Source organism: Penicillium riverlandense, assembly GCF_028828495.1.
Source record: "Penicillium riverlandense strain IBT 135883 chromosome Unknown utg000001l_segment0_segment0, whole genome shotgun sequence".
Classification (NCBI taxonomy): Eukaryota; Fungi; Ascomycota; class Eurotiomycetes; order Eurotiales; family Aspergillaceae; genus Penicillium; species Penicillium riverlandense.
The window spans coordinates 4841464-4862156 of record NW_026643194.1 but is presented as its reverse complement, the minus strand read 5'-3'; the positions used below and the strand labels follow the sequence as shown (position 1 = coordinate 4862156).

General features: G+C 50.2%; 12 protein-coding genes across 12 annotated transcripts; 6 read left to right on the top strand and 6 right to left on the bottom strand.

The window, feature by feature from the left end:
- Positions 1-141: 141 nt before the first annotated feature.
- Positions 142-1592, bottom strand: N7474_001963 (uncharacterized protein; the record flags this gene model as incomplete). Its single annotated transcript, XM_057193378.1, has 2 exons — positions 142-751; positions 1216-1592. Coding segments are annotated over 2 exons (987 nt in total), but the record flags the coding sequence as incomplete, so codon positions are not given.
- Positions 1593-2927: 1335 nt separating this feature from the next.
- Positions 2928-4963, bottom strand: N7474_001962 (uncharacterized protein; the record flags this gene model as incomplete). Its single annotated transcript, XM_057193377.1, has 5 exons — positions 2928-3471; positions 3548-3942; positions 4004-4254; positions 4302-4715; positions 4783-4963. The coding sequence occupies 5 exons, from the start codon at positions 4961-4963 to the stop codon at positions 2928-2930; spliced, it is 1785 nt and encodes a 594-aa protein (XP_057058330.1).
- A 367-nt stretch (positions 4964-5330) lies between these two features.
- Positions 5331-5846, top strand: N7474_001961 (uncharacterized protein; the record flags this gene model as incomplete). Its single annotated transcript, XM_057193376.1, has 2 exons — positions 5331-5708; positions 5769-5846. The coding sequence occupies 2 exons, from the start codon at positions 5331-5333 to the stop codon at positions 5844-5846; spliced, it is 456 nt and encodes a 151-aa protein (XP_057058329.1).
- A 394-nt stretch (positions 5847-6240) lies between these two features.
- On the bottom strand, positions 6241-7126 carry N7474_001960 (DODA-type extradiol aromatic ring-opening family dioxygenase; the record flags this gene model as incomplete). Its single annotated transcript, XM_057193375.1, has 2 exons — positions 6241-6969; positions 7034-7126. The coding sequence occupies 2 exons, from the start codon at positions 7124-7126 to the stop codon at positions 6241-6243; spliced, it is 822 nt and encodes a 273-aa protein (XP_057058328.1).
- A 513-nt stretch (positions 7127-7639) lies between these two features.
- On the top strand, positions 7640-9364 carry N7474_001959 (uncharacterized protein; the record flags this gene model as incomplete). The annotated part of the gene is made up of 5 exons (XM_057193374.1): positions 7640-7787; positions 7877-8681; positions 8743-8859; positions 8916-9037; positions 9093-9364. 5 exons carry the CDS (start codon positions 7640-7642, stop codon positions 9362-9364), a joined length of 1464 nt encoding a protein of 487 aa, XP_057058327.1.
- A 298-nt stretch (positions 9365-9662) lies between these two features.
- On the bottom strand, positions 9663-11704 carry N7474_001958 (uncharacterized protein; the record flags this gene model as incomplete). Its single annotated transcript, XM_057193373.1, has 5 exons — positions 9663-10391; positions 10450-10603; positions 10670-11125; positions 11178-11343; positions 11416-11704. 5 exons carry the CDS (start codon positions 11702-11704, stop codon positions 9663-9665), a joined length of 1794 nt encoding a protein of 597 aa, XP_057058326.1.
- Positions 11705-12137: 433 nt separating this feature from the next.
- On the top strand, positions 12138-12703 carry N7474_001957 (cupin domain-containing protein; the record flags this gene model as incomplete). The annotated part of the gene is made up of 2 exons (XM_057193372.1): positions 12138-12506; positions 12569-12703. 2 exons carry the CDS (start codon positions 12138-12140, stop codon positions 12701-12703), a joined length of 504 nt encoding a protein of 167 aa, XP_057058325.1.
- Positions 12704-13040: 337 nt separating this feature from the next.
- N7474_001956 (nuclear transport factor 2 family protein) lies at positions 13041-13725 on the bottom strand (the record flags this gene model as incomplete). Its single annotated transcript, XM_057193371.1, has 3 exons — positions 13041-13077; positions 13143-13401; positions 13455-13725. The coding sequence occupies 3 exons, from the start codon at positions 13723-13725 to the stop codon at positions 13041-13043; spliced, it is 567 nt and encodes a 188-aa protein (XP_057058324.1).
- A 149-nt stretch (positions 13726-13874) lies between these two features.
- N7474_001955 (uncharacterized protein) lies at positions 13875-15425 on the top strand (the record flags this gene model as incomplete). The annotated part of the gene is made up of 6 exons (XM_057193370.1): positions 13875-13961; positions 14027-14197; positions 14269-14421; positions 14488-14568; positions 14624-15071; positions 15127-15425. 6 exons carry the CDS (start codon positions 13875-13877, stop codon positions 15423-15425), a joined length of 1239 nt encoding a protein of 412 aa, XP_057058323.1.
- A 973-nt stretch (positions 15426-16398) lies between these two features.
- Positions 16399-17433, bottom strand: N7474_001954 (uncharacterized protein; the record flags this gene model as incomplete). Its single annotated transcript, XM_057193369.1, has 1 exon — positions 16399-17433. One exon carries the CDS (start codon positions 17431-17433, stop codon positions 16399-16401), a length of 1035 nt encoding a protein of 344 aa, XP_057058322.1.
- Positions 17434-17789: 356 nt separating this feature from the next.
- Positions 17790-17984, top strand: N7474_001953 (uncharacterized protein; the record flags this gene model as incomplete). The annotated part of the gene is made up of 1 exon (XM_057193368.1): positions 17790-17984. The coding sequence occupies one exon, from the start codon at positions 17790-17792 to the stop codon at positions 17982-17984; it is 195 nt and encodes a 64-aa protein (XP_057058321.1).
- Positions 17985-18198: 214 nt separating this feature from the next.
- On the top strand, positions 18199-19977 carry N7474_001952 (CocE/NonD family hydrolase; the record flags this gene model as incomplete). Its single annotated transcript, XM_057193367.1, has 1 exon — positions 18199-19977. One exon carries the CDS (start codon positions 18199-18201, stop codon positions 19975-19977), a length of 1779 nt encoding a protein of 592 aa, XP_057058320.1.
- Positions 19978-20693: the final 716 nt, after the last annotated feature.

The following is a 20693-nucleotide window of genomic DNA, read 5'->3' as shown; positions in this document are numbered from 1 at the left end:
GTTCTCCGCTGAGGATTCCGGCAAAACACCGCCATGACCTCTTCATCTGTTGAACGAGTTGCAAAGATGGCATGTCCCACACCTAGCGCATCGCGATCAATTCCCCCGTCTTTCAGTCAGTTGCTTTGGATTGGACCATAATCAGACAGGAAGCCATTTTCGGATTCCATATTTGCTGTGTGCAATTGCACTTCGCCGACGCAACAGTGGACCAGCGAAATAGAGCAGCAAAGTCAAGCCAGCAAGAACGCCCCACTGAATGATTGCCATATCCAAAAATAATCGAATGACTCCAACCCGAGCAAGCCACGAAGATACCTTCAAAGACAGGGCGAATGGCAGTATGTGGGTGATAGCATTGATTAAGGCGGCGACCTCGGATGCATCATATGGGTAACTATCCACAGCGTACGACAACACAGTGGCCGGCACAAGCTGTAGTCCGCACGTTTGCATAGCAGATCCCACCGCTGGGCCATAAAACGATTGGGCCTCGTACGTATATCCAAACAGTATGAGTCCGGGTGAGCACACGAGGAATGGTATAATCAAGCTAACCAGGCGGTACTCAGGTCGATGTTCCCCTGAGTGGCTAATAAATTGCGAAAATATGTCTGTAAGGCCGCTCAAAAGATAGCCCGCGACAATGCCAATGACACTGGTCGCAGCCCAATTACCCACCGCAGCCGGGCCGAAGTGGAATGGAGGCAGGGCAAACAGTTGTGGAGACAGAACTGAGATAGCCACCGACCTTTTCAATATTAGTATCTGGAAAAGAAGTAATATTGTCTTCGCTCTCTGCTTACCATGCCACCGTGATTCCCCAGAGCGCAGCGGAGCATAACACCACCGGGTCTAGGAGAAATTCGAACTGAAGAATGAAAGACATCAACCACTTTATAGGACCCCCGTACTGCACATGTGGATGACGGACGTAAAATATGTTCCTTTTCCACGTTTTCATCAAGCTGCGTCTGGTTAGGTCTACTTCTTCAATGCTTTGAATTTGAGCGTCCAGATCGGCTGCAGTAGCCCCAGCGACCGTTTTCTGATAGAACGTCGTCTCGGGGCAAAATATGATAGCTCCCACGCAGCTAGTTGCTCCAATAATGGAGCAGAGGATTTGGAACCACCTCCAGCCCAACGGTTGCATCAAATGTCCACCTATCAGTGGACCGCCTTGAGATCCAAGACACAGACTTGCTGTGTATGCACCCATGGCTTTCGAGTAATTGCGCTCGAAGTATATTTCTATTGGGAGTCAATATCGTCCAAATCGTTCTTGGGGCTTTCATACCCCCAATCAGAGCAGGCCCAATAGCTTGTACAGCCCCTGCCCCAAAGCTGGTCAAGATCCGAGACCCTAGGAAGCTATGGAATGACGTTGCCTGATGACCCCATACACATCCCAGCACAAACACGACTAGAGAGGTAATAAGAACAGGGCGCTTGCCACATAATGAGGCAGTTGGCACCCAGAAAAAAGTACTGATGCCGAGAAGTAGTACAGGATACGAGACCGCAGATGACGCTTCCTCGTAGCTGATTTGAAACTCAGCTACAAGCTGATTAAATCCGGGAGGAAGTCCAGCCTAAAACAAAATATAAATTCGTATTCCTTCAACTTTGTCCATGGATCGTACCGAGTTGAGGTTTCCCAGAAAGACCATCAAGCATACGTTGGCTAGAATCGCAAGTCTGAGGCCAAGTGGCCATTTCTGGCACAGTAACAGGTTAATATTGGCCAAGTCTATCTCAAAATCCGATACCTACCTTGGGGTGATCCCGTAAGTCATGAATTGACTCTAGATTCTCGCAGCTTTCTTTCATCGTGTTTGACATATTTGAGCTCATACCGCATGCGCGAGAAAAGAGTTGATGGTAACGCACTACAAGGAAACCAAACGGTTGAGTAGTGTTGAGTGAAAAGTTAACAAGTCACATATGCCAAATTTCCTTGAATTCTGCGTAGAGCGTGTATGATATTGTAGATGGGTTTGCGCTCGGACTGTTTCAGTATTTAATGCTTACATGCTTCGGCCCCACACCCCGGCCTGGTGCTCCCAAATCTGGGGTAAAGTGCGGAGAACCAATTTAAACACATCAGATACCTCCATTTAGGGCCAATAAGAGACTGAACCTCATTTTGTACATGCTTTAAGTTCCGCTGTTTATCTCGGAGTTAAATACAAGTAGCGGAAGCCTTCCGCAAATATTGTTTTCAGAGATAATAGTTGAGGTCTCTCTTACCACAGTGATTGATTTGTTTTTGAGTGTACGAATATAAAGATCGAGCCAGATACTTCATTGTCAATTTCTAATGTCAGTTAGCTTCCCATATTCAATTACCTATATAAAGAAAATCTAGTGTATATTTTTATCTCTGTTGGCAATGGAAATTCGCAGGAGATATTGCCGAGGGCCAAGAAGTGGAAGGGATTCCAGCCACAAATGATTTTTCGGTTCCCCACAAATACCCGAGTGGTGTTCTCGGCTCGGAATCTAGGTTGTTTGCTCTTGGGTGACGTGCTCGCTTGAGAGGTACGTTAACATAGAAAGAGTAGTTCCAACATAGTTTCAACAGCGAACAATTCTTGATAGCACAAAGGCAGCCATCCTTTACACGCCAAGGATGTGTGTATGGTCTCTGAAGCCAATTATCTTGAGAGGGTAGTCAACCATAATCTTGGCAAATCCTGGTATTCGGTTAAATCCACCCTCGTTGTATTGGAGGCTGAGCAAACGGTACTATGTGTCTTTTGGGCCAGGTGTATAACTATATGATCTATTTCAGTGAATATAATCGATTCCCATATAGGAACGGTATACACTCATCTAATTCGGTATATATAAATAAAAAAAGGGTGAAAGTTAAAGAAACTATACCGCAAAACAGTTTTCGCTAGCAAGAAGGTAGTCCTTTCAGTCTATCTGGGTGGGATGACAGGAAGCACAACCCAGCTGTTCTCCTGGCCCACCTCGATGTGGTTGAGTCCGCCCAGCGCTTTGGGGTCACGATCTTCAGGGTGCTCGTGGGAGAATTTACCCACGCCCTGAGTATCATGGCCCGCAATTTCAAGCACCAGCGTTTCCTTAGGCTCCAGAATAGTGTTGGTCGGCCACACCTCCACGTCAACCTCATACTTTTCGTCTTCCTTCACGGGCTGTACATCACTGCGGAAGTAGTCTCGATACGGCAAGATATCTCGATTGAAGGGATGGCTGTAATTAACTTTCCGTAGCGAAGTACGTAGCCAGCCTTTGACAATTGGCACGGGATCACCCATGGTCCCGGTGTAAAATACTTCTTCGCCGTCGGCATTCAGCTTGCGCAGTGTGACGAACAAGTCAATTTCAGTTGGGGGTAAAGCATCAGGACTGGACCGAGAGCACGAAACCGTCAAGTGGACCAATGTATGGCCGGTAATTTCGAGGCTTCTTGGGGATTTGTACTCGAAAGTGACAGGGCTTCTATGTGAGGAGGAAGAGACATGTTAGACCAGTGTCCACCCACTGCTTAGGACGTGGGGTAATATCAAGTACACACCCATTGAGCGCGTCATATGTGCAGGCGGCATTGGCCGGAGTCGGCTTTTGAGACAGAGTCTGTTCTGCCGTGAGAAAGAACTTGGTGTACTGCGTGTCTGGGATCGGCCAGTCGGGCTCGGCACGACTAGGGAAGTTCAATTCACGCTCGGGATCATCCACTCCACAGTTACCTTTGCGCAAACAGACATGAACGCGAGGCTGCTGGCCCGACTTCCAGCCGTCGTAGTCGTTGTCTTTTAGGAAGGCGTCCAGGAACGAGAGTTGCAGCTTGGCCGAATGAGGGTAGTAAAAAGGCAAATCGTGACGCCCGACGATAAAACGCAAGAACTTGTAAGGCGACGATGCGCGCATCCACCCAATGACATTTCCACGCAAATGAAGCAGGATGCCACCCTAAATATGAACCTGTCAAAACATTTCCGGTAGGGAGCCATTGAAAGGAAGGGGTGATTACCCAGTTGGCAACGCTCAACAGAGGAACTTGGATGCTAGAAAGGTCAAAGTTCCTTGTTTTATAGTACTCCTCATCCATATACTTATGGATGGCAGTGTCCAGGGTCTGGTCGCGACGGTTACGAACCAACGTCTCGGAATCTAGGTCACCCTCGAGGGTGTCATCACCCCATTTCCGAGCGGCGCGACCCGGTATTCCGTACTGATTCGGTTGAACACCGTTATTCCACCAGAAGTCTACCAGGGCAAGGACTGCCATTAGCGCTATGTGGGTTATACTTAAACAAGTGTCTTCTCACCAATGAACCGATCAGACAAAATACCGCCGTGGCGAACTCGGTCGCGGTAGTAGTCACTCATGCCCTCCCAAGGAATAATAGCTGACAGACCCTTTGGCTGGCGAGCGGCCACTCGCCACTGGGTGCCAGCGTAGTAACTGATCCCCAGCAAACCCACCCTGCCGGACGACCATTCCTGTTCAGCGGCCCACTCGATGACATCAAAGAAAGCATCACTTGTACCGCGCGACATGGTGTCGAGCTCCCCGGGGCTTTGACCGGAGCCTCGCTCGTCGGTGCGGACGACAATGTATCCCTTGCCAGTCCAAAAGCCTGGGTCAGGGGTTTCCCAGGATGAATGGGCCGATTTCATTTCTGGGTTGACCTGGTCCCAGCTCTTCTTGAAAAAGCTCTCGTACGGAACATCCTTGCCATCTAGTAGGGTAATCCTATGGCGTTAGCCAATGCACTCTCCGCCGACCTACTCATGGATCGTACTTACAAGGGCCGTAAGTGGCAATAACCGGGTAGGTCTTAGGTCCAAAAGGAGCGGAATCCTTAGGAAGATAAACGTTGCACCGGAGGAGCCCCTTCTCATATGTCTTCAGTGGAATTTCCACATTTTTCATAAAGACGTAAGGAAAGCTATCGCTGTCAATCTCGGCAAACTTGTTTTCGGCCATCCTGGTCTGTAGACGCGATATTCTGCGGAAAGAGAGAGGATCAGGGAGGAATTCAATTTACGAAAAGAAGACCAGATCTCAAAATCAAAGCATGAACTCAGATCTATAGTTTCTTGGTACACTCGGACTGGATTTGCCGACGCATCGGCATTACGTGGTGCATGTGCTGTGTGTGTATGCTCATCGGTTCGGCTCCACACCTCTTCTTTTAACTCCTTTTAACCCCGAACGAAGCACACACCACCCGGTGCCGATCTTCCAATGATCTATCACTGTATCTGCCATTCCAACTAGCCTGTCTATACCTTCGGAGGCTGGACTTGACTTCTGTCATGCCTCGTTGATCTCGTTCAAACCCCAGTCCGCCATGGCAGCAGTGACAACACGGACAGGAGCAGGACATGCGACCGGGAATCTCGATGCTGCCACCCTTCGCCTTACTAGCGATTACGACATCTATCATTGTCCGAGTGAACGACCGGACGCGCAGCAGCATACTGCTCGGCTAGTCACCGTTGCTGGCCGCCCTCAGCGCGAAGCACAACCGCCAGAGTTCAATCCCACTCTTGCACCGCACCCTCCAGTTGCCTACCCGGTGTCCAACCCAGCATGGTGGCCCCGGGTATATCGTCGAGTTCCCGACTATCGCCCCGTGAATAGAGAGCTCGACCGCGAGCAGAGGCGGCAGAGGCCGCTTTTCCAGGCCGTGGGCACGTTTATGATCGCGGGATGTTCCATGATTGCAGTGAGTACGCATGCTGTGTATCTTGGCTGTCTTGTAAGCCACTAACCGCTTCCTGAGCAGAACTGGTCGTCGCTGTGGAGAAGCACAGCTGGAAAGGTCACCAACCTCGGGGTTGGAAGAATAGGTGGTGAATTTTGATGGGTATGTTGCAGGGAACAAGTATCTCCGTATCGCAACTGTATGTTGTCTGGGTTTAAAAGTCGTTCCCACTCTGCATGAATACATTCTCTCCTCTAGCTTGAAGCCAAAGGTTCTTCAATTCCCACCCGGTCCTGGACGGAATGATTGAATAATTAAAACGCCCGAAACCATAACAATAAATAAGGATAATGTAGATAGTTTAGAATCAAAACATTTCGTATCCTCCGATTTGGAATCATTGGCTGCATTCATCACCAGTGCATACCAGAATTTCCCTTCCCTTCCGATGTGTTCCTTTCGCATGACCGAGGACTACATTTACTGAAAACTTACTATATATGCAAGTAAACCAGTCAAAGAACAAGTTGCAACCAAATATCTACTTTCCACACTAGTTCCACGGACCCAGCTGATATTGAGTGTTGCACATATTGACCAGCTCCCAGCATTCTCCCATCATGGTGTTAGGACCCTGGTCCTCCACCCCTCCAGCCGCACCAGCAACGAATAAAGAAGCCATCCAATGGTCATCGGTTCCATGAGCGTCCCGAAAGCGCGGGTGCTTCATCAACCGAGATAATGCACGACGCACCTCTGGGCCCTTATTGCCCAGGATCGCGTCTTCCACCGCCTGGCGAAACTGTAATGCCCAGGGATCCGGGGGCACAGGCTGCGCGAAGTTGTCGCCAAACCTAAACATGTGCTCCCAGTGGTTCCGGTAGAGGTTGTGGACAGAGCCTCCGCTGCCAATGATCAAGGTACCGTCGTACCGCATCGGACGCAGGGTGGTACCCAGTTTGATGTGGAAGTGCGGATCGTATCGAGCATTCATGGAGATCACGGTCGTCGGAATGGGCACAGAGTGCGGAAACATGCGGATGATTACCAGGAAGGTGTCATGGATCCAGTCGAACTTGGGCGCTGCCCGAGCGTTTATCCCAGCAGCGCGGAGCCTTTGCAGCACCTCTTGGCCTCCTTCGATATCGGGTGCCAGCCTGTAGGGCAAGTAACGATCGTCACGGACACCGCCCATAGGCAACTTCTTTGGGTCGGGGTTCATGCTGACTTCTACGGCATCTCCAAGTGTCTCCCAGTGGGCACCCTGTGCATCGAAGACGCCCTGTCAATGCTCGAAGTCCCTCAACAGCCACTTTTCTCTGAAGCGCACAGAGAGGGAAGCTCACCATCATAACGATCCGCTTGATTCCTCGTCTCAAGGCTTCGTTTCCTACCTCCTCCCAGATTCTCGCAGGCTCCGACTCCTCGCCTAGCATCATGGTCGAACCATGTGCAAAGAGAAATACCGGAGTTGGTTCTAAAGGCGACACACGTCGCTGTCAGCATACCCCATTCCTAATATTCGCGGAAGTCTACATCATTGCCGTACTTTTTTGGCTCGCCATTTTTGCACCCTCAGATTGTGAACGATGTACTAGACAATAAGTGGCGAGTATCTCTGGACACTGGAAGATCGAAGAGTTAAGGCTACCACGTTTCTCGTGTACACCCCCCAGTTCAGCAACAGTTATTTTTTCACTTTAGGGTCAGTGTTTTGAATGCTACTAAGCTGGTGTGAGCTTCGCGCGCCCACTTTTGCCGCCTGTGGAGCCGAACCGACCGGCCTTAACGCAGCTCCCCCGGCTCATTCTCGGTTCCGCAATTCTCGAAGGAACATGGAAATAGAAACCTTGGACATCCACAGGGCCCATCCAAATGCATATTCAACTCCGATTATCTTTCGTGCTTGACCCCCAGCGGCCTTTCTCTGATTAACTTGCACCAAGTTGAACATGTCGTTGGCAGAGGTATACGACGTTGTGCAGTCTGCCTGGATTGAGGGCCGGTTGGAAAATGTTCTCCAGAGGCAGAAAGAACTCGCAGGCTTGCATGCCGCATTAAAGAACCATCGGTCTGGCTTGATCGCTGCGTTTTCCAAGGGTACGCAATCATTGAGGGAATATGACCACCCCAGAGAGATGACTGCGACCTGTGCGATCTTAATTAACTCGTTTTATATTATATTAAAGATCTTTGTGCTAGCGAAGCCGGTACATCAGAGGAGATTGAGCTCAGTCTGGATGCAGTTAAGCGACTGTATGAACAATTGGACTTCCCTTCCGCCCTCGCGAGAGAAAGATCTGTCCAAGCCGGCCAAGAAGCTCCCTTGAACCCTGTGGCGCTGGGCCCGGTCCTGATTCAAGCGGCACTGCCATGCCCTCTGTCGTCTACTATCATTCCCTTGGCAGCCGCTGTCGCCGCGGGAAGCTGTTGCCTGGTTCTCTTGTGCACCGCATCGCCGTCGATCAGCCAAGTCCTCTACAACATCATCCAGATTGGTATGGACCAGGAGGCAATTGGCATTGCGGACTTTCCCATCCGCCTAGAATGGTTAAGCAAGCTGCGCTTCGAATTGGCAGTCTTACAAGACCCGGCGAGCAGCCATGACTTTGCAACTGCGCTGCGGCAAACCAACTCAGCTATACGAATCCACACTCCTGCGACCGGCCTCCCTGCCGTGTTTGTTGACCGCAGCACCCCGAAGCTGGAGAAAGTTGCAACCTGGCTAGAGCAGTCGATATTGAATGCCCCTCGCCAGCACCCTGGACGGATGCCTCGGCTCTGCTTTGTGGACGAATTCGTGATCGAGCAGCTGATGTCGCTCATGCAGCGACGCCTTGACACGACAGAGAATGTTCAGGCTCCCATGCCTAATCAGTCTACTGCAACAGAACTTGTCGATCTTTTGGTGTCCTCTTTCCCCTCTCTCAAAAAGAAGGAACCGCTAGTCGCTGCAAACAAATTGTCTAGCCTAATTGTGCTGCAATCCACCGAGTAAGGTTGAGCCCATCGAGGATTGGTGTATTGACCCGGCTGACGATCGCCACGGTTCCAGCTCGATCAATTCTGAGACCGTCGGCCAGGTCGCAAACCTGGTCACAAAGTTATACCAGGGTATCTTGTTGATCCCGACCAGCAGTCTCGACTACGGAATTGATTTGTGGAACAAGGTGTAGGTCCAATCAGATTGTCAAAATAGGGCCAAGAAACCCAAGTTGACTCCGTTAGCAACGGCGGCACGCCAGCCTCGGCGACCTATGTATTCGGGGAAGGGAAAGAAACCTGGTACCTGTCCCAGTTTCTTAACTCAGAGCATTGCTTTGTCAATCACATTCCCCCGCGGTCATTTGGTATGTAGTCCCCGATACACGTATGCGAAGCTAGCATTGACTTTATTCCTTTTAGTCATGATTGCTCCAAGTTCGACACACGATACTTTTGCACTACCGTTCCGCCCAGACGAGTTTTCCCGCAATAGGGCTATCCTACAAGAGCCCAATCAGAACCACGTGGTGTCCCGTAATGGTTGGCTGAATCCGAAGAAAATCGCACAGCCCACTGGCGGTCGTCTCTCGTATTTTGAGCAAGGCCTAATCGTGGGCCTGAGCGTTACTGCTATTGCTGCATCAGGATTCGTATTTGCTGTCTTTAAAGGTGTGAAACGGATCTATTATTGAACGTCTTCGAGGAATAAGCCGCATTGCGCCTGGGCACCTCTATAGGCATGATCTTGTTTGTTTAGAAAACAGAGAAGTAAATTTTGTACGTGTTTAAGTTGCTAGCATACTATTAATCTGTCATGGAACAGATGATGGCGATACAAATCTACTTAGCAGTTATGGCTTGAAAACAATACCCGCTGTAAGATGTCAACAGCACACTCGCGGCAACGTGGCATTTCTTTTTTTTTATTTTATTTTTATTTATTTTTTTTGGATTTAAGTCACTCTACCTAGAAAATTTGATATGCGAAGTTTAAAAGGGTTCAACAAATGGAACAACCAAGTAGCTTCCATCCCCTTCCCCCAAGTGAAGGGTGTGAAGGCCCTTGTTCTCGGTGTCAGGGTGGTTATTCAAGAATTCAAACTCCATCATGCTCATATAGTGACCTGACACCTTCAGCACCAAAGATTCCCCGGGATTGAAGGTAATACCAGATGGCCAAATGGGCACTTCCAGACGATATATTTGGCCCGTCTTTGCCACGGGTTCCTTTTGGTCATGGCGATACTCTGGCCACGTGTTGGAGTCCGAGGAGGGAATTTTGGATACCGCGTGAGTGGCTCGGATAACACCTGTAGGACCTAGATACTTGAGGAAGCAAGTATTGGGTACTTCGTCGGGGCTGCTCTTTGGTGGCACTAGCCGACCTAGTGGTACGTTCATATATTGCAAAATTGCTCCCGACTTGTCCATTTTCCGTAACTGGACGAACACGTCCAGCTCTTGCGGTACATCTGCTGAGAGGTGTAGAATAGCCTTGCTGTATCCGATTAGCCAGGTTGGCTTTTGGAATTTGTAGGTAAAGAGAAGCTCCTCGGAATTGTGATCTGGCTTTGTGGGAACAAAGTCCGATAGGTAGGACAGCTGAGACGACGAGGAAGGCGGTTGAGGGGATAGATCACCGCTCTCGGTCAGAAACAATTTGGTATATTGAGATTGCGGCACGGGATAGGTTGAAAATGGTTTATTTTCAATCGGCGCCTATTTTCCATATCGGGGTCAGCCGGTTGTAATAGTCGATTGAGGATCACAAACCTACATCATTGAAAGGCAATAAGGACACCCGGACCCGGGCCGTGGCAGGCCAATCGTTCTGAATGTTTTTGGTGTAGTAGTCAAAAAATTTGCGAAGGTCCTCTGTGCTTTCATCTGAATATAGATCAGACCATTCTTGTTTGGGGTGCACCCGCAACCTAACAAATATGTTAGTATGACAAATAGACGGCAAGTCACCAGGAGCAAGAGTCGGGGTTTCTGACCATTTATCAGGGCTTCCCAAGGCATTATATCCCCCAATAGAGCCGCTCGTGTGAAGCGAGGTCGAGTAACTGGCAAGAACGTAGCACGGAGCTTTAACCCGACCTAGTTTGGCCCTTTTGTCCTCCCAGTACTCATTGTATAGCGGATACCGAGTAAGCATCTCGGTAATTGCCTCTACCTGGCCCCGACCAACCATAGATGATTCGAGGATCTTCCAGAATCGCTGATAAGGATGGGGTGTGCCACCGCGACAAAGAGTGTCTCGGTAGAAGTCGCTGGCTCCCTCCCATGGTGCAAACGCGGCCAGATGAGGAGGCTGCTCTGCCGCAATGAACCATTGAGACATGGCCAGCCAGCTGTTGCCAGCGAGCGCCACATTTCCGTTACACCAATCCAATTGAGCTACATGCTCGATCGCGTCATAGCCGTCTCGGCCATCTTGAGATCCTAGCCATCTAAACCAACATGGATTAGTATATGGCCTTAGTCGCTTTGCAATAGACGTACGGGATGGTGCCCTCAGAGTTCCAACAGCCGCGCAGATCAAAGTTAAGAATTGCGTATCCATGACCAACCCAGTCGGCAGGATCGAGTCCTTCAAATTTCTCATATCCACTCAATCGTTCTTCCGGGACCCCAAATCTACCTTCAATCATATGAAGCCCATGAGGCCCTAGACAACGTTTTGAATAAGCGTTGAATCCTTTGCCGTACACTGCGCAAAAATACCAAGGCTCTCACTAACCATTGCCACCTTTGCCATATGGACTCCATATGAGAATTGCCGGAATGTTAGACTTCCCCTTGGGCCGGAAGATATCGCAATAGATCTTAGCTCCATCTCTCATGGGGACCGCCACATCCCGTTCGAAAATGGTGTCTACAGGAAATGCGGCATTCTTCTCACTTTTTCGGAAGCCCTTTGGAAGCTCTTCCATGGAAGGATGGAATGGGGCCGATTGGCAGGCAGCTTTATCCTCCGGCGCAATAGTTGGGGCCTGGGCAACGTCGAAACCAGAGATCGTCAAAGCCATGATGAGTATGAGCTTGATTTGAAAACAACCTGAGGATTATTGTACTCTGGCTTCTAACGGCCAGTACCTCGGCCTGCCTTTATAAAAATTCCATTCTTCGCGGAGTATTCTGCATCCCACCCCTCGCCCGAGATCGCGTGTGGGGTATCCGAGCGGGGCCGAAATCTACGATAAAGGGGTCAAACTTGGGGTAAATCCCGGGACGTTGTCATCATCATAACCGCCTGGGGTGCGGAGCTCTTCCGTAAATTAGAATCTGGGGCCAAGGGAGAAGGCGACGCGGAACCAGGCATCGGCATTGGTTCCCTTCTAGGATGCGATACGGTGAGGACTGCCATATAAATGGCAGGCCCGTGAATGAATAGCGTAGAGAATGATCCTCTCGATAATTTCCCATTCCTGGCGTTAATCTTCTCTCTTTCCCCTGTTCAACATGGCATCAACAGGCGGTCCTCTTCGCCGCGTTGTGACTACGCACCATGGTTCTCAATCTGCGATTCTGTTTGACGGCTACCTAGAACCCAACGAGGGCTTTGCCGCCCACGCTGCAACCATCTGGATGACCAGTCGATATCCGGCGGAACTAACGACAAACGATCCCAGTATCGATAGCCGCAGCAAGCAGATGTACAGCAGGGGTTCTCTTATTCGTGTCGTGGATTTTCCACCGAACTCTACCGGCCACAACCATCGCACACAATCCGTTGACTACGCGATCATCCTAAAGGGCGAAATGGAGATGCTCCTAGATGACGGGTCCAAAACTACGGTCCGGGCTGGTGACGTTGTCGTACAACAGGCAGTCAGTTGGCCTCCGGCCCTCCCACGTATACATCAGAGACTCGAGAGCTAATACAGGAACAGACTATGCACCAGTGGAACAATCCGACAGATAAAGTGTCCCGTGTTATTTTTGTCCTACTCCCTTCAGAACCGTTTGTTGTGGGAGAAGCTCTTCGCGACAAGGGAATCCCAGAGGCTTTTAGAGTTACGACCTAACTACTGTAACTAGTTGGTTACTGGACTTATTAGTAACAACATCTGTGTTCTGAGTCATGAAAAGACTGATTTAATAATTCAATGAGCTGTCTTCACTTCCTGCCTTGATCCAATAATATATATAATGTAACTCATTTGCGTACCTCTGCGCATACATCATGGCCAAGCTTCGCTGTTGTCACTTGCATGCTCGCATTGTAATCCTGTAAGATACTGTCCTAATTCTTCAAGCGGCCTAGTCGCTACCTCGAGACTAGTTCCGTCCAGCGCTGCGGTGACTTGAGAAAGATGTCCATCTAGCATTAGAATACAACACAGCCTGGCCTCTGGCACACGATCACTGATTCTCCCGAATGGCTCTGACGACCAGATCACTGATATTAGAGCGAGTCAATAAAACACATAGTATAATGTACCCATGACGACTAAGAGAACTTACGTATCCATGTAGGCACGCATCTTGACGATTTTATTCTGTTCGTTGAACTCGCATACCCACGTATACTCATTGGTGAACGGCAGACCATTCTTGCACTTGGTGTCTACAGCCTTAAGCTCGACCGCAGCCTGATGACCGTCGCAGATGATGTTTTGAACTTCCAACTTCAATGGAGTCGCCCAGGTTGAGCTGAGAGGCTTGGTCCCTTCGTGGAAGGCGGCCTTGGAATGGTAATGCCCAGAAATAGGGCAAAAAGTCCCTGCCATGAGCCACGTAAGCGAAGGGAAAGACACACTCATGGTCATTGCTCACCTTTTACCTGCCAATCCACATCGTCGGCGATATGCTCGAAGAAAAGGGGGCCTTTTCCTTCTCCCAAAGGGGCAAAAATATCTCTTACTTGCTCAGTGGTAGGCATCTTGAATAACAGAGGGTTCCACTCCTCAGTGAATCGGGTGTCGCGAAGATTAAATAAACGGATGACCTTGGGGGGTGGAGTGGGTAGGGAATCTATAGTAACAATGTGGAAAACCATAGACTCAGCACTTGCCGTAGTAGTGAGTGGAGAGGGTGGAGAGGGCATTCGTGTCGGCCCGGCGGGTTCGGCTGATGTGGGCAGAGCCGATGGATTTCTCTTTGTACCAGGGACCGCATTGATTCCTGCCGAGAATACTATAAACGGCAATATTAAACCACGTGTGGTAGAATAGCTTCGTCCATTCTTCTATTTCCATGCCTTTGCAAGTGATCGTTGTTGGCGCGGGTCTAGGTGGCCTGGGTGCCGCCATTGCCCTTCATCGTGCGGGCCACAATGTTCAGGTATAGATTACGCTTCCTCGCCGACTTGGGCCATGACTTGACGAGGCTTAGCTTTGTGATAACAGGTTATTGAACAATCCGGTTTCCACAATGAAGTGGGCGCGGCGATTCACGTCGCACCCAACGCTACGCGGGTCTTGAAGGACTGGGGTTGTAATTTCAAGGACCTGCAACCCGTGCAGTGCAAACGCCTGCAGGTCTGGGATCGAGATGGAAAGCTTCTGTGGACGCCCGTTGTATGCTCTATAATCCTCCAGCACATAATGGGTAACAGCGAGCGATATCCTAATTGACACTTTATCTGTAGGTGACGAAAGACCTCCAACAGAAGTTGAACACTACAGATGACTGGGTTCTGACCCATCGTGTGGATCTCCACAATGCTCTGCGCTCTGTGGCAGCTCAGGAAGTGGACGGTCGAAAGATTGACATTCACCTTTCGTCGCGTGTGGTCTCTGTGGTAAGTCAGCCCTGTCCTTTTCGGCTAGGTTGATTGTCTATTAATTCCTTTCCTCTTCTCGTCCAGGACGCTGAGGCCGGAGTTGTCACACTAGAGGACGGAACCACCTACAACGGCGATTTAATTGTGGGAGCAGATGGGGTGCATGTACAAATACTCGTTGCCCCAACAGGAAACCTGGTACTGATAAGGTGTTGGGTAGTCCCGATCTTTGCGCGCTATCGTCGGGGAGGACCGAGGAAGAGAGAGCACCGGCCAAAACTGTTTCCGGTTCCTCGTTCCCATATCAAAGGCGCAGGCGAATCCTTCGACTGCAGAGTTGCTGACCAGGACCGGGTTGGATGGGGTCCACGCTTTCACCGGTCCTGATCGCCGCCTCGTAATCTATCCTTGCCGCGAAGGACATCTCCTGAACATTGTTGCGATTCACCCAGCGGGTTCAGTTGAGGTCCAAGAGGCTTCCTGGCTCGAGTCGGGCAATCTTGAACAGCTCCTCGAGACCTATTCCTCATTCGGTCCAGAGCTCCAAGAACTCTGCCGCATGGCCGAGGACCTCAAGCTCTGGAGCTTGGCGTCGCGCTCCCCGCCAACCACGTTTATCAAGGGCAGGCTTGCTTTGGTGGGCGACGCAGCGCATCCAACACTTCCTCGTAGGCCTATCATTAATCTTCTCCACTATTTCTCCTTATCACTAACTATAAATAGACCAAGGGCAAGGTAGTGCGCAGGCGTTTGAGGATGGAGCCGCATTGGGCGGTGTGTTTCCAGCAGACACGAGGCCGGATCAGGTGCCCCACCGGTTGTCTCTATACAACAAAGTCCGCTATGATCGAGCAGTGACGGTCATGATGATGTCTAAGACGCACGATGAACGACGGGCTGAGATGCTAGACGAGTTGCGGAAGTATGTTCCTAACGCGGAGGTACCTCCAGATATGTTTTCTTTCACCTGGCCATCGTGTCCAGATCAGGATGCCAAGCGTCTGCTTGAAGGTCAGGCCTAGAAGCCTAAGCTGACAATGTTCTATACACCTTATTCGTCTGTACTATTGTAGCAGTTTACATAAAGTAAGACCCCGCACAATCCGACTATTGTGTTATTTCTGTCAGAGTACGTCACGATGCCTACCCCTAATCCACGGACAAGGAAGATATGCCGACTGGGGCGAGCTCTGGCTATGTGTAGTACCTGAGAGATGTGGTGAACTGGAGATGATAAGGCTCCTACGCCGCAATTGAGTCGTAATTATCCCCTTTGAGTGTTATTATTGAATGCCGGATGGTTATGGTTGTAGCCCACGAATATGTAAGTATCGATTTTTACGTGCTGAGCGTGTTGATGTGGCTGTTCCCCTTTTCTATGATGTGGGAAGGTTAATCATGCACACATAGTTCAGAGAATAGAAGTATAGCCCTCAAAATGCGTCTTATGTTTATTTGGATATCACGATATGCTCTTCTGTACATTAAGGTTGGAAGAGTCCACACGTGCGACCCTTGAACCCAACCTTTGGAAGGAAGGAGGTAAAAGTAACCAGGAAAAGAAGGGGAAAATGAGGTGCGTCGTGCCGCTTTGTAAGGCCTATCCGAAGAGGACAAACTTGCTTATTGGAGTGTTTGTCTTAAGAAAGCATTACCCGCAGCAGGTTCTATGGGTAAGTGCTTACCTATTCTACTTACCCAGAAATAGCCGGTGTTGTACAACTACAGTAGCCATACTGCCCTTTACGATTTAATCCGCGCTATCGAAGATGGTTGTGATTTGTGTACGTGGTGTCGTGCAAGGCATAGGTTTATTCGGCCGATAGACAGGCACCCGATCGGTAACGCTGGCTTCTACTTTTAATAGTCTACAAGCTCATTAATATTAAAGTGATTGAGCGCAGGAAATATCATATAAACGAGTGACTCTTATTGTTTAGCCTGAAGTATGTTCAGGCTGTCGTTTACTAGATGCAGTCCACGCCAAGTTCTAAACTACTCATTGTAAGGCTTGACACCAGCAAGGCGAAGGATCTGGTCTGTCAAGACCGGCTTCTCTAGAGGCTCATCCCGCTCGAGAGGATCCAGTTTCCCATCAATCATTGCTTTGCCCTGGCGCCAGATATTGCAGTGAGGCCAATGGGTCGTGGCCTCGTATCTCTCAAAAATATCTTTCTTCAGGGCCAAGTCCTCTGGCGTGGCCAGGGCTCTCGGCGTCATGCAGACGTACATAACGCTTCGGATCTGCTCAGACTCAACCTTGGCCACGTGGTGGATAGTACGGGAATCCCAAAGGACCAAGTCACCGGGTTCTGCCTCGACTTTGATCTCTCGGCAGCCCTTGGACTTGAACCACTCAAGTTCATCTGGTTGGAAGAGGTAAAGGTCATAGTGCTTGGCATCGCTGCTGATGCGTGGACGAATGGGGTGGGTTTTGAAGTACTCCTCGAAGAGGGCCGAGGAGCCGACTGTGAGCAAAAGACCACCGTCCTTAGGGCCGGCGGGAGTCAGGTTCAGCAGACCCTGGACACACGACAGACCCTTGCGCTCAGGGGCCTGATCAGTGTGGGGCCAAGGACGAAAATCATCGTCCTTGCGACCAGGAAGAGTGACATTGAAGGCATCGAAAGAGACGACCAGTTCGTCAGTACCCCACAACTCGGCGAAAGGCTTGATGACATTAGGTTCAGTTCGAGCATCCCACATAAACTTCTCCTGGGCTGCACAGTAGTGTAGGTACATGTTCTTGAAGCTCTGGGGAAGATGTTCCTTTGTCCATGTTTCCTTGTTGTTGAGGTCGAAACCGTTGTCAAATGACTGCAACCAGTCGAGGGCCTTCTTGTAGTAGTACTCAGTAGCTTTCTCCTTAGGGACGGCGCCCTTGAAGACGTAGTAGCCATTCTTGAAGAAGTCATCCCGCCAGTCGCCGTACTCGTTTTGAGAATTGAAGGCCAAGGAAGGGGCAGCCTGGGGAGCCACTGGAGATACAGAAGGCGCTGGAGCGGCTGCAGTCGTCTGAGTAGTCGACATGTTTGCGGTGAAAGCCGGGAGGAAGAATGGAAGTCAATAAACGAAAGTCGGAAGTAGCCCTAGTATTCTTCGTTTCTTCGACTGTAGTCAATAGGATGGGTTCTAAAAAGAAAGGATGGATGTGGATGTCAACCGCCTGCTGTTGGCGTCGCTTGACCAGGTTTAAATGCTATCGGAAGTTTGCCACAGTACATCAACTGGACAAGCATTACGAAGAGGCTCGCGCAAGTTCGCCCGAGCCCAGGACCTCACGTGTATCAGGAAGATGTGCCTACAAGGAAGAACATCTTTCCCGGAGCCCGCAGCAGACAAGTCACTTGATTCCGGAGAAACGGCGTCAAGGATCCTCCCCCACCATGCGGCTTATCGAGAGCATAATTTCCCCACTTATATGTCTGGGCGAGCCAGAGCAGCATCTAGTAAAGGGCCTGTGGGCTGCAGTCCTGAGAGGCTCGCGCGTCCTCGTGCGAGTCTCGCGCGAGCGTCTACTCCGCATCGTTCGCCGACCCACTGTTCCGGACGTATTCGGCTCACAACAGAGCCACCCATGAGACCACATCGACACAACTACCGTCGATAGACTGCCGAGTGGCAGTCATATTCACTTATGGTAAGGCCCCGTCGAGGACTGGTAGGGACTTAAGAAGTCGTCGCTGGGACATTTCGAGCAAGCGATTCCGCAAAGCTTCTCTACGTGCCCTACCCAGCAGTCCATTTGCCACCCGCTATATTTCTTCCAATCATTGCTCAGGCTACAATCACATCATGCCTCCTCCAGTCCAGTTGGGCTTGACGACTATCAGCAAGCCTACCATAGGCAGAAACGGCTACCAAGGGTTCAACCCTCACTCTGAGGTCCTTCCCAAAGGCTGGAATGGCCACAAAGCCCGCCCTTTGCCGTCCGACATCCTTGTCGACCACGATGTCGGCATCAAAGTTCGTGACGGCTGCACCCTCTATTGCGATGTCTACCGGCCCCCGACTTCCTGCTCTAATGAGAAAGTACCGGCAATTATAGCATGGAGCCCATTTGGGAAGAAACTCAGCGGCATTACCGTGATGAAGACGCTTCCCTGGGGAATGGGCATTCCACAGGGCACGACAAGCGGTCTTGAACGTTTTGAGGGTCCCGACCCGGCTGAGTATGTCCCTCAGGGCTACGCTATTGTCAATGTTGACGCTCGTGGAGCTGGGGATTCCGAAGGGTCCGTCGTTATTATGGGCACCCAGGAAGGGGAAGACGGGTATGATGTGATTGAGGGAATTGCAAAGCTTCCCTGGTGTTCCGGAAACATTGGTCTCGCTGGTAACTCCCACCTCGGCATTGTTCAGTGGTTCATTGCCGCCTTGAGGCCGCCTTCTCTGAAGGCGATTGCTCCCTGGGAAGCTGCAGGAGATCTCTACCGAGAACAATTCGCTAGAGGTGGTGTCTGGGACAGTGCTTTATTCGACAGCATCACTGAAAATGTCATTCAGGGGCATGGTGGTCTCGAACATTTCGCCGAAATGTACCGACGCAGCCCCCTTCAAAATGCCTATTGGAAGGACAAGCGTGTGAACATCAAGAACATTAACATACCAACCTATATTGTGGCGTCTTATTCAACTTTTGTACACACAATGGGCTCTATACGTGGCTGGCTGGATGTTGACACCAAGGACAAGTGGCTCAGATGGGACCCCTATCAGGAATGGTTCGACTTGTGGACAGTCAAGGAATCTCGGGATGAGCTTGCAGCTTTCTTCGACAAATTCCTCAAGGGCAAGGACAATGGATTTGAAAAGGTCCCTCGTGTTCGACTGGCTCTGCTCAGATTCGGGGATAAAGACCCTATTTATCCCATCGTGGAGGAGGACTACCCGATTCCGCGGACGAAGTACACCGACTTCTTCCTAAGCCCTGACATGACACTTTCTCTGGAAGCGCCGAAGAAAACGCAAACCGTGTCGTACTTCTCGGAGATCAGAAACAACAGCTTTGAGAAAGTCTCCTTTACATACACATTCTCCGAAAAAACGAGACTAGCAGGCATGCCGAAGGCTGTTCTCTACATGTCTACCAACGACTCGGATGACATGAATATCTACGTTCTCATACGGAAACTGGATCGCAACGGAAAGGCATTGCTCAATTTAAACATCCCCTGGAGCCACGCACCGACCAAGTCGTTTGACGGGATAGATCCCAAGGATCACCACAACCTCTTGTTCTATTTTGGCCCGCTTGGCATCCTCAGAGCGTCCCGTCGCCATATTGACCCAACTATGAGCATTCATTCCCAGTACCCATTCCATACTCACGACCGGGAGGAGAAGCTCAGCAAGGGAGAGGTCATCGAGCTTCAGATCGGCTTGTGGGCCATGGGTATTGAATATGAGGCGGGAGAAAGTCTTAGTGTGGAAATCCAAGGACAGTATCCCCTCTTCAAGGATTATGCGGCTGCGGAGAAGCCTAAACCGATTTCTGGAGAGGACAATGTCGGAAACCATATTCTCCACATTGGTGGGCAGTACCCAAGTCGTGTCATCCTTCCTGTGATTTGAGCCAAAGTCGAGCCACCCTCTCCACTAAGCCATATATAGCATCCTAGCAGGTAGGAATAGAAATTCGGTCGAACAGAAATGCGCCATTTTTCCTTTCCAATTGGCCTTGTGTCCAATAATTACTCCTGTAGCTACACATAGGACTCTAATACCCCGGGAAAATAATGCTATCCATGAGCCAATACGCATCTGGCTGGCCATGTCCGCTGACAATTCCCGGGACAGTAGACGATGCAACTGTTGGTAAGGAAGGTTCTTCGTCACCGATGGGGCTGCCGACCTGGCCTACCGTTAGAGCTGGCCACAACGAGTGGCCATGTTCATTGACCGTAGGTTCTGGCGATCCTTTCTCAGATAGACGGACCATACTCTCGATGAGCTGTGTCAACCCGTCTTGGTCGACAGGTCTGTTTTGTTGAGCCACTTCCAAGTCCAAGAGTCGGCGAAGCGTTTTGGAGCCCTCTCGACAAATATTTGTCTTGTAACTGTATTTCTGAAGAGCAACGATACAATCTTCCACAGAGGCTCTCTGTTCCTGTATCTGGGCTTCCGTTCTGTCCTGATCGGAGGTAAGGAGATCTAGGCAGAGAAAGACTCCGGCGGCAATCGTGGAAGACCCAAAAACCCTGGGAATGGGGCATTGTTAATATAGGGGCTGACATCGTTGATAGTGGAGGATGGAGTAGCTTACCATAGCAGTTGGTACGTCGGAGGTA